The sequence below is a fragment of the Astatotilapia calliptera genome, chromosome 2 (assembly GCF_964374335.1).
Source record: "Astatotilapia calliptera chromosome 2, fAstCal68.1, whole genome shotgun sequence".
In the NCBI taxonomy this organism is placed as follows: Eukaryota; Metazoa; Chordata; class Actinopteri; order Cichliformes; family Cichlidae; genus Astatotilapia; species Astatotilapia calliptera.
This window is the reverse complement of record NC_137423.1, coordinates 30041520-30054006: the sequence shown is the minus strand read 5'-3', so window position 1 is coordinate 30054006 and position 12487 is coordinate 30041520. Positions and strand designations below refer to the sequence as shown.

Sequence of the window (12487 nt, the reverse complement as noted above, 5' to 3'; positions counted from 1 at the left end):
GTGTTGAAAAATAAAATCGCATAACAAATACTGCTTGTTAGAATTTACAAATTCATTTTTTACTTTAAATATAGTATTTCCATTTTTGTATGTGTTTAAATAAATTGCTGCACCGTATTTCCTTTTTCTTTTCTTTTCTTTTTTTAGCAAACTATAAAGAAATGTGGAGTGGCTTGAGACTTTTGAAAATGCACTATATATAAAAAATGTGAATCCACAAGAGAATGTACTGATGACTATGTTTTTTTTTTCACAAAGTTCTTGTATTGTTTGAACAAGTCTAAAGTTTTATATATCACATCTGACAAAACTAAAATAATATAATAAAGAACCAGTGTTACATATATCTTCACCTTTGTCCTGTCATACACAGAGACAATTTTGAATATTTATAACGTTCCCAAACAAAAAGATCTTAGACACAAGTATTCAAAATGTATGTCTCTTGAACCTCCATAAGAGGTCATATGATGCAGAATGGCATGCTTGGATTTTCGAGAGGGGCTTGCTTTTCATAATAAAGAACAGAAAAACTCAAACTTAAATGTCAGCAGCTTTACATATAAAAAAGCAATATTTTTTGGATTCTAATATGATTCTTCTGCTCCTACTTTTTGCATTCTTTGTTTTGATTGTTTATGCTTTACAATGACTTCATTTTGGAAAATATTTGCAATGATCCCCAAAACATAGCTGGGTCTTCTAAGAAAATATATTTCCTTAGTTTAGTTTAATTATGACTGGATAATAGAGGTGGGCAGTTCAGTCCGAGTACCAGTAGTATCAGTATCAACGCTGATATTGATATTGGATCGATACTAGCATAATAAGATTGATGCTTTGGTTTGTTTGCCTCTTCTAAGTTTAGTCATTCATTACACAGGAGATATGTCTGTGCAAATAAAGCTCCTCTCATGCAAGCACACTTTGCTCCACCCCCTGCTCCCTTCACTACTGTTTAGATGTCCTGCAGTCATGTAACTCAGTAGCACTGAGCAGCAACATGTTGGTTACAGTGACTGAGAAAGTGGAGCATCGTGTAGAGGCACTTTACAACAGTAAATGAAAATCCTTTAAAAAAGTGGTGCGTGTTGGAAGAAAATTCTTTACTGTGGCAACAACCCTGACTTATATAAATAAATGAAAGACCAAAACGAGGGCTTTGTCCTGGAATAAGCAGCAAAAGAAATGAAGAGAGGAGGAAGGAAATCCTTCAGACAGACCCAGACACCCAGCACAGAGACAGAGGTCACTGTCACTGTCCTTTCAGAGAGGCAAAGACTATCCAGGTAGCTCAGACAGTGGTGAAAGTCATGTTTCACTCAGGAGTGTTAAAGTGTCACTGGTCTTCGTAATTGTTACTTTAGCAGACTGATTGCCTATAGACTATATTCAGGTATTCAAATAAAATATTCAGTCTATGAAACTGTGTGAAATAAATGTTTTTATTCATATTTTACTAATTAACACAAATGTGAAAAATGCCTTAATCTAATAAACATGTGTTTTTATCAAGTCTGTTTTATTCATGTAACACACTTAAACAACAGAGCTTGCCCCAAAGTGCTTTCAAGACGGGCACATTTACATTCCAGGTCTAAAAAAAAAGGTTTCAAAATACATGAAAAGCTGAGAGATGTTTTTTTCTGTGTTACTTAATTATTGTACTGTCAGTTATTAAATGGTCCTGAAAATGGATTCAGAATGTGACACAGAATATGATTCTTCCCTACATGATCTGCCTTTAGAGCTTAAAAGTTTCAGTGTTGGTATTGGTATCAGAACTACTGGTTCTGTATTTACTTTACTTATCAGATTGATACCGATATTTACAGTATTAAACACCACTGAGATGGTGAACTAATTTTGGGGTGGGGTGTGCTATAGTAAACCAATGATATCTCCCCTATATAAGCTGCCTTTATTAGTTAAAAGTATCGGTATTGGTATCGTCAATCCTGTCTCTGTATTTACTTGGTAACAGATCATAACAAAATTTACAGCATGGCACATTGCTACTGGATAACTGCCTTTAAAAATATAGCATATGTAACATATGTAATGATATAACATTTCTTCTAAATTCCACATTTTTAACACTAGTAAGTGAAATACAGGAATCTCCGACTTTATTAGCTTTGGGGGGGGGGAGGGAGCACCTGAAACACCTAACCCAAACAGACTGTTCGAGAAAGAACTGCAAAATAAAGGAACAGTTTCTCTACTGACTACTGCTTGACAACCTTATTAATCCTCGTAGCAGCCTATTTCGTGAAAACGACTGCAGCATCAGCAAGAGTACACGAATTTGCGGAGATAAAAGATATGTTCTAAACCTTTCATTGGTTTTATCTGCGCCAAAACAGAACAGAACACACAGAGAGGAGTGTATTTCTGTTACTCACATCAGCATAGGTACAGAACCCGACAGTAACTTTTCACTGAACCAAACACATTCACACAGACACCAGAGGCCTACAAAGAGAGGCACAACAGAGTAGTCGATTAATAATTTACAGATACACTGTCACATACCCGGGAAAATAAAGCCCTGGTTATGCGCCCTATTTATGAAGTGTACTTTCATTTAAAAAGAGGGCCCTGCGTCTGTCCGTCTGTGCGCATCCTCCATAGGAAATGAAGCCGTTAAACGCTCAGACACACATAGCACTGCTCAGTTGTGGCTTATGTAATATAATTGTATTAACTACGGGGACACGAGTTCGAATTCCACAACAAATGCGCGCGACTGACAAGAAATTTGTGTTTGTAATGTACACCCAAACAGCGCTTTGACGTGCCTCCCAAATCCTGCCTGCGCTCTACTGTGAACACAGAAAAAAATCCCCTGATGAAAATCAATGACACTGTTAGTGGGAGAGAGGGAGAGGGAGAGAGAGAGAGAGGAGGCGGTGTCTCCTGACAGAGGAGGAGGAGAAAGCGCCCGGTCCTCTAGTCCTCGCTGCTCGCTTTTGCCGTCAATCCCACAAGCAGTCGGGTTCTACCGGAGTGTGCCCGGGGCTGTGGACTTATTTTACCCCGGGAATCAGAAGTGGACACCAACGAACTATTCCAGGTGGGCAGTTCACTGCGTCGCGTCGCTGGTGTGAATTTGAAAAGAAATCTAAATTTGAAGTGATATTGAGAGAAAGCAGCTGAAAGCCAAGACAAAGGTCCGTGAGGGCAGCAATTGTGTTGACGCCGATAATTGCTTTTTTTTTTTCCTTTTCTGTTTTTTAATTAGCGGATGGGAAGCTCGCGAGCTAATGTTACGCTGTGCCCAATCTGCCGCGGTAACAACTCTCCAGTGTTTATAATCCGATTAGATGGAGCCTCAGCAGTTTGATGAAATGATCACTCTGCACCCCGTGCAGTCTTTTAGTGGGGGTCCGTTTGTTGCTTCATTGTGACATTCTGACCCATGATGCGTCACAGCGTGAGAGTTGTGTGTTCTCTAAAGTGCTCCATCTCACTTCATCTACACTTTGCAGCATCCTCCGCTCCCCATGTGTTTTCTCACTCTTTTCTTACCCCCGCCTCTCTCCTCTCTCTCTTCTCTTCTGTGTTTCCTTTCAGAAGATGTTCTTCTTTCTGCTACCTGTCGTGGCTCTCTTGCTGAGCAGAGAAACGGTGGTCTCCGCTAACAATAATGAGAAATGGCTGGGAACCGTGGCTCAGTATAAGGACAGATCCTGGAACAGATTCAGAGATGTGAGTTGCTCTGAGAAACACAACATCTAGCCAAAAGCGGCGTTTTAATTAGCTTCAATGCGAATCTTTTCATGTGTTTGTGTTTATCTGTTTGGATTTGTGTGTGTGTGAGAGAGAGAGAGCACACTGCACCCTTGATACACCCTGTGAGTACTTGAGCACTTGCCAGCAGGCATAATCCACCTTGTAGAAACTCAGCAGGTTCAAACCCCGGCTGAAAGCCAATCAGACTTATCGACAGACATTGCACTTCTGTACATGACGGGGAAGAATTCTTGCCAGCTTTTGCTTTGATTGATTGAACGATATTGCTACTGAACTGCCTTTTTTCTTCTTCTGGTAATGCTGTCACAAACTCATAGGGTGTCATTCTGTTATATAGGGCTTTCATTAACAATAATTAATCTCAGTTTTCATTGGGATCAGAAGACATGGGCGTGTGCTATGTGATTTTAACATACAAAACACCTTTGCAGTTAATGTTTATTTATTTATTTTTTATCCATAAGCCTTTTCTGTTTAACCTAAAACAATATTAATGTTTAATGCAAACTTTATGTAGCAGCTATTATATGCAGAGGTATGTGTGTTCTTAAGCTGTGCACATAAACGGTGAACCGAAGGGGCATGTTTCCTGAAGGGTAAGGTGAAAATCCTGGATAGTATTCTCATTTCATGGAAGACAAAGCCATAAAAATGTGCAGTCTTTGGTTCGAATCACATCTTCAACACAGACCTGAAAATAAATGTTTGCAGTGTTTTCTGACAGCATGAATTTACCAGCTTTAAAGCTGCTAAAACAGATATTAAAGTGTATCCAATGCACCTTAACTATAACCTGCCGTGTTCCTACTGTATTGGGACTCTGTCTTGATCTTCTATCAACTCTGCATGATCAAACAGTTCTAAAGCGTCCTATTATTGGAAAATGCTTGGCCTCCATCTCTATGTGTGTAACACAGCTGTCTGCTGGGGGAGCCCTAAATGGGTTAAGATACCTCTCAAGCAATCTTTAATAATTTAAGTGAGAATAAATCTGGATACCCAGACGTCTTGATGCATGACACGTGTTCTTCAAATAATTAGGAAAAGCCTGTGCTCTTCTTTAAGTATTTTGAGATGCAAACTCTTCCACCAATGTTTTAGGTTTGGCCTAATGTGAACTAACACACATCACCAGACCAATAGTAACAGCAGTGTTGCCATACTCTTAACATCATGATGCGCTTTTCTGCAATCCCCAGAGATTTCAGCAGACAGAGGGGTAACTTTGGCCTTATTAGAGCTGGCCTTCCCCACATAGTACTGTTACCGTGATGTGAGAGGTGGTCATTGCAGTATACATTCAGTTTGAGCTCTACTACCTGCAGTGTGTGTGTGTGTGTCCACTTTATTCCACTCTCTGGTCTCCTGTGCAAATGAGAGTCATTAACAGGAAACTGTCAGTGGAGAGCTGAGGACAGGAGACGAAAAGGAGGAAAAGGAGGGGAAATGAGGAGCAAATATATAGGGGGGAAAGGCTGCGACATTTACTGTACGTTTAATATTTCAAGCAGTGCAACTAACCAAATGAGGGAGCTGCTGTAGTGTTTACATGTGTCTTTGTGTCCCTGTGTGTGAGTGTACTGTCACACCTATCATGTTGGGAAACCTGCTGGTTGCGATTTGTCCAACTGTGTCTTCTTTCCTTCACAATTTATTCCTAGTGATTTCTCTCCTCCTGTGTCTGGCACCAAACTCTTTAATATCACCGCCAGTAAGAAGACTGCTCTGTATGAATCAGTTTCAAACTATAAAACAACTGTCTAAATTTGATGACTGCGGAAATTGTGATCTTCAGGGACAGTACTAGGGTTGGGCAATAAATCAGATTTTATTTTCAGCTATATGTTTGAGCTTCAATAGGTCCTAGCAACTATGAAAACAAAATAACATAGATGACATTGTGCCACAATCCATTTTGCTATGATGCTCTAGTTTTGTCTTGTGTTATAAATGAGCACATCACTCTTTTTACAGCAGTGGCTTTTACAGCGCCTTTACAGCATAACGTTCCCAGTCAGGCTCAAATGTTTTATCTAGCTTTTATTTTTCTAGTTATTTTATACTGTTACCAGCAACTTTATTAGGTACACGTGTTTAGCTAATATTTCAAATATCTAATCACCCAATTATATTGCAGCAACTCAGTTCATTTAGGGATGTAAGCATTGTTAAGATAACTTTTTGAAGCTCAAACCAAGCATCAAAATGGGGAAGAAAAGTGATTTAAGTGGCTTTGAATGTGACATGGTTGTTGAAGCCAGATGGGTTGGTCTGAGTATTTCAAAAACTGCTAATCTGCTGGGATTTTCCCATGCAAACATTATTAGGGTTCACAGAGAAAGGTCCAAAAAAGAGAAAATATTGAGTGAGAGGTAGTTCTCTGAGCAAAAATGCCTTGTTGATGTTAGAGGCCAGAAGAGCATGGCCAGATGCTTTTAGGCTCATGGGAAGGCAAGAGTACCTCAAATAACCACTCATTACAACCGAGGCATATGCAGAAGACTATGCAGAGTAGTCTGTAGTATTACTGAGCTACAGCAGCAGTCAGCTAAGAACTGGAAACCCAGGCTGCAATTCTTCCGGCCGTACCACCTGGAGTAGGGCTGCTCAATTAATCGAATTTTAATCACGATTACGATCTGGGCTTTCAACGATCATTAAAAATGACTGAGCCGATTATTAGCCCCTCCCTCATTTATCTGCGACACCTTAAAGGCCGGTCCGTGAAAATATTGTCGGGCATAAACCGGTCCGTGGCGCAAAAAAGGTTGGAGACCGCTGATTAAGAGGACCTGAGGGAAGCTCGGAAAGCTAAGCAGAAGTTATTTGGAGAGGAGAGTGACTGCTGTTGGTTGAAAAGAGAGGTAAAAAAAAACTTCAGTGGTGTTGCACACTATTTTATATTATTTTTTAAAGTCATTATTCAATACATTGTTATTGTTAACCCTTTAAAGCCGGTGTTGTGCCAAAAAGTGATTGTCTGCCAAAAACTGATTTCCAGTGTTTCTGTGTATTTTTTATGTGTAATATCTTTACGTATGTTCGTAAATAGACTTCGGTGAACAGGGGATACAAAGGGGTTACATAAAGAATTAAAAAATTATCTGTTTTTTAAGTATCTTTACAACTTGTACTTACATTATAACCAATCCGGTCCTTTATCCCCACTTAAAATATTTTTACAGAACTATTGTAATATTTGCTGCCATTTCTGCTGTGCTCTTGGCCAACTTACTCTTACAAAATACATTTTTAATGTTAATGAGATTTTTTTTACTGCATAAATAAAGGTTATATAAAAGTCGCTGCCAAAAACTGATTGCGGCTTGTATCTTGCTACACGAATGTTGTTTGTGGCTCAAGATGACTTTATGTCATCCATAAGGGATGCATTTGACATATGTTTCACATATTATAGCCCAACAAGTTACTTATAGCACTTTAAATATGAGCAATCGCTTTTTGGCAAATACCGGAAATCAGTTTTTGGCAGACAATCACTTTTTGGCACAACACCGGTCAGAGCAGCACGCTCCGTTTTGTGTAACTATTTTTAAATCCCTGTAGAACCTGAACCGTGTAAGCTAGCGCAATAATTTATTTTGCATATGAAACCGGAGGAGTTGTACTTACATCTGATGCCATCAGCTTGTCCTCGGTCACGGTTTTCTTCCACATATAGCTTTGCAAAAATTGCATAAAAAGCGCTTGCAGGAACAAAAACATAATATTCCAGAAACACGCTTTGCCGATCCGATCAGCTGTTCGTAACACTTCCCACAGTGAAACAGACGTCAGCGCGAACTATCGCATGTCTGCCATTTCCTGCCCGAAACCGGAAGTGACATCATTTTCGCGGAAAATGTAGTTTTTTACTTGTAGGCCTTAAAAGCCTATACTGGTCATGTTTGACTTTTCTGAATAGTTTCTGGGATGCTTAGAACTCGAATTGCACAGCTGGAAATAGTTTATTTTGATGCACCAGCTGTTTTCTTTGCAAATTTGCATCATAGGATTGTTTTTTCGTTTTTCCTGCAGTACATAAAAATTGGTGTATCTCCAAAATAAAACTATGAAGACACTCAAAATAAATTTCCTGTTGTTGTAAACTATTTTTTGCAACTTTTTTGTATTTAAAGTTTTGAGGGATAAACCTCTTAAATTTCTCCAAGTAGAAATATATGTAAAAAACAAAACAAAAACGATTTTCAATTTTTTTGTAGTTTATTGCACTTTTTTGCAATTAATGTAGTTACTATGGACTTAATGCATACATATTATTAAAATATGGGCTATAACAGTTGTATAGCAACTTGAAATGCTCCCACAAATGGCACTACAAGATGTAAAAAAATAATATAAGCTCTGGTGGACTTGGTTCTATAGTAGGTCTTAAAGGGTTAAATAAATATCGTCAAATAATCGAGATCTCAATTTCAGTGAAAATAATCGTGATTATCATTTTTGCCATAATCGAGCAGTCCTAACCTGGAGTATGCCTGATCTCATCTGATCTCGGAAGTTTAATAGGGTCAGTCCTAGTTAGTGCTTGAATGAGAGACTGCCTGGGAATACCAGGTGTTCTAAGCTTGTGGTGGCTCAGGAGGCAGAGCAGTTCAAATACTAATCAGAAGGTTGGTAGTTTAACTGAGTATTGTTGCCGACCATGGTCACCCCTTCATGACCACAGTGCACCACCATCTTCTGATGGCTGCTCAAAGCTCAAATCATCTCAAACTTTACCCAAAATGGCCCCGACAGTCACTAGAACTTTGGGATGTGGTGGAGTGGGAGATTCACATCATGGGCGGACATCTGACAAATCTGCAGCAACTGTGTAATGCCAGAAAGTCAATATGGACCAGAATCTCTGATGAATGCTTCCAGCATCTTGTTGAATCAATTCAAAGACATTTTTTTAAAGTTTGAAAAATTCACATTTTTCCCAAATCAATGAACAATCACGTTGCACAATCTTAATTTCATCAGAGTAATTGTGATTGTGATTAATTTTACCATAACTACTTGGTCCTAGACAACAATTAAGTGATCTAAGGAGACTTAACACTGTGAAAAAATGTTTGGCATAATCATCAGTCTTAAATGATAGTCTTAAATTAAACTGTGTGTCATGTATGTAATTATTTTATTTAAGTCTTTAGTAAGAACAAGGACCCCAGCCATAGCACTGCAATCCCACAGTGTGACTGCTGCTATGAATCATGTTTACAACCCAGGTAATTAAAACACAGATTGATATGATTCCAGTTCACTCCCCCCCCCCTCCTTTTCTTCTCAACCATGACTCCATGGTTTCTCCATTTTCCCCTCATGGTTTTTTTAATTTGGGGTGGGGTGGACGCAGTATGTCAACAACATGTTGAATGTTAAGCTGATGATCTGGCGCTGTCTTAATCATCTGACATTCCTCAGAGCTGATATAGTGTGGAAGGAAGATGATGTGCAGATTGTAACATGAAAAAAAACCCCTGCCTGTCCTTGTAGTGAGTAATATAACAAATATTTTACATTATTTAAAAACATAATTATTAAAAACAAAAGATGATTATTCTCTACAGGATGGCACTTGGAAAATTATCATATCACAGTGAAAGCAGATGGTAAGCGAAGTATATAAAGAATAATTACTTTATTGTGAACAGTAGAACCCAACAGTACTGGATTTTGGGGAGTTGATGCTCATACTGAAAATATATTGCTATAATGACCAATATTCTTCTACTGTTCGTCTGACATACACTCTGGTACATTTGCTGCAGTCATTAATGACAGTATTGGAGTCGCTCTGCAGGGAAAACTATGATGATGGTGATGGTGACACCGTTTATAATTTAACCCAAGCACCTTTTCTGTAAAACATCTCTACCAGACAGCATAGCTGCCAATACCAATATATCTCTAATAGGCTGATATCAGCTAACAGATGTATTAGCTGCACTCTGAAAATATATCTCAAGGTTTAATAGCCTTGCTGGAAAAAGTTTAGTGTATAACAATGAGTATCAGCTATAAATTATCCCGATCCTTATATTTTCCAATTTAATTTTATCACCACTTATTAATCTTGTGAACAATTTCTTTTTATAGCAGTACGTCAGTCTCTCTATCAGTTCTTTGCTCTTTCATCAATTCTTATTGAGTGATGAAGTCAACATTTTTCTTCCAAGCTTCTCCATTTCTGTCATTTTCTCCCTCTGTCTGCAGAGCAGCGAATGACCCTGTGCTTCCTCAACCATAGCCCTTCCTATCTCCCCCTTTCTCTTCCCCTGGCCTTACCCATGACTCCTCCTCTCTTCTGTTCTCCTCTGCCTGCCATGTTTCACTCTGCATCCCTGTTGATGAGCCACTTGCTCCTTCTGCATAATGCATGAGTGTCCATTTCTTGGCAGAGCTGGTGCAATAGTTAAATAGTCAATGTCCAGGTGGCTTATCTTAAAAAAAAAAAAAAGGAACACGGGATTTGATTTATTCAATTGCTTAGTCACATTACTAACTGAGGTCTAACGTGTAGGGAGATAAGTGTGCTGCAGATTAATCTAGTCCTCCTTTTGTTAAATGACATGCGGTAGAAAAATAATTGTGTTTCTTACCAGCACAGTTTGACATTTTAATAGCATTTTTCTCAATCAATAGTAGCTCCAGTGTCTTTGTTCCTTAGTTGCATTCATGATGCAAACGTTAATTTATGCTGTTTATGCAGACAACAGAACATGTTTGTGGAATAAATGGCATGCAATGTTCAGAATGAAGTCTGTAGAAAGACTTGCTGCCAGAGCTAGTTCAAATACTCACAATATTGTGATTAGCTGTCTTGTGAAAAATTGCTTTAATTTGTTGAAGATGTGGTTCAGCTTGCTAGAGGACACCTAAATGTTCTCGACCAATTAAATTGTTTATTAATCCTTAAATTTGCTAAACCTCCTTTGTTGCACTTTTGCCAAACGACTTGTTGTTGTTGTTTATGCCAACAGTAGCCTTTTTGAGTTGTCCTGAGGTTGCAATCACCATTTTAATTTTCATAAGCTCTTATGCAAATAAACTATAGCTGCAGAGAATATACACACATTTGTATGCAGCACAGGGTTCAACTGTGTTTCTGTTTCAGACAGGGTCAACTTTGTTGTAAGCCTGCAGCTGCCTTCTGTTGTTGGCTACATCAAAGTATTCTGGTCAGGACAAAAGTGAATATGAGAGGTCCAGCTGGAGCAGTGGTAGAATTAGTAGCAGCAAAAACTGCAAACCTTACTAACCAATCCAAACCTAGTGACAGAGATGATGCCACAGAGCATCAAAGAGCAACCCCGCTGATTTCCTGGAGCGGAGGCACCAATATTCACACTTCCATCACACTGGTGGCACATATTCATCCACTCTATCTCTCCTCAGACGCTTATCTCAAGTGTTGTCAATAGACACATTTTTAGCAGATAATTATGGTCCTTCATTTTTTTCTAAATCATTTGGCTAATTACAGCAGCGTTCACCTTGTTGACCACAATCTTAGATGCCCTCTGCAGGGAATAGAGGTAATAATGTAGGATAATCTATTTATAACATTTCATAAAATAGTGCAATTGGAGATATACAATGCAACTGAAAAGATCCGTTTATAATCAAATTTTATAGAATATTGAAAGCTATCAACAAACAGTGTGTACATTGTTGGGCTGGCTGGTTTGGGTCAGTTCTGCTATTCTGGATTAAGACAGTCTATCACAGGTGGATTTTATTGGTTATTGGTTAGTTTATATTGAAATAAATGTACTCTAAGCATTACAGCTGAAGAGCCTTTTTATATTGTGAGCATGAGCTTAGTTGATCTGAAATGAAACATCAGTGCATGAGCGTAGAGATCCCCAGATGGCAGAATGAGAGATTGTTGAAAGAACTGGAAAAAATAAGGCATTCTGCAGCAAAAACTCAACAGCTGCTTAGTTTACTCATATGTCATCTTCTGCTGATGGGTGACTTGCAAGACCTTATGGCTTATTAGCAGAAAGCATTAAGTTGAGTGCAACAAAAAAATGGTTAGATGGCTGTGTTGACGTCACAGTTTACGTGAGCAAAGACTATCATGGCAAGCATACCTGTGGCATTAGTCATCTCTGACAGCACACCACAGACTTTTCTGCACTGTCACTAGGAAACAAAGACACCAACTGCAACTGTGTCCTCCAAGCAGACTAGAAAATAACATCTGAAAGAACACATGTTCAGAGTGCCTATAGTTGCCTGCATTCATGGCCACAAGTCACTATAGACACTTATAGTGGAAAGTAAAAAAGCCCCTTAGCTTTCAATACAACCCCTGCTAGCATGCTATAGGTAATGTACAACAACTTTTTGACTGACAAAAAGTTCTGGTTATAGATTTAAAAATGCCATCTTGTACAGGAAGTATGTTGACATAGACTTCTTAACTTTTAGACTTGTGGGACAAACCTGGGGAATGCATACTGATCTGAAAATTTGGTTCATGCATGAATATACTTGGAGTTACATCTTAACCGTGTCATCTTCTCTCACCATTTCTTCTGGCTTTTTTTCCTGACAGAATAAAAGCTGTCATTTCTATTCTGGAATCTTTTATACTAAAGAGGTAAAAAGAAAAAAGTTTTCAATTTTCTGAGCCTGTTGTTTCTTTCTTTTCTAAAGGAGGCTTTTTTACTAGCTGTCCACTTCCACTATTTTCATTCCTTTCAGAGTGAGA

At 38.6% G+C, this 12487-nt stretch overlaps 1 protein-coding gene across 2 annotated transcripts in view; it reads left to right on the top strand.

Moving 5' to 3' along the window:
* Positions 1 to 2916: 2916 nt before the first annotated feature.
* Positions 2917 to 12487, top strand: part of spock1 (SPARC (osteonectin), cwcv and kazal like domains proteoglycan 1) — a 112526-nt gene continuing 102955 nt past the window's right edge. The window contains exons 1-2 of one of the 2 annotated variants that reach the window (XM_080288424.1): positions 2917 to 3076; positions 3580 to 3711. In XM_080288424.1, the coding sequence (XP_080144550.1) occupies positions 3580 to 3711 (132 nt within the window). In that variant the 5' untranslated portion in view covers positions 2917 to 3076. Of the gene's footprint in view, positions 3077 to 3576; positions 3712 to 12487 lie in introns of both variants that reach the window. The other variant, XM_080288423.1, reaches the window with a different exon arrangement.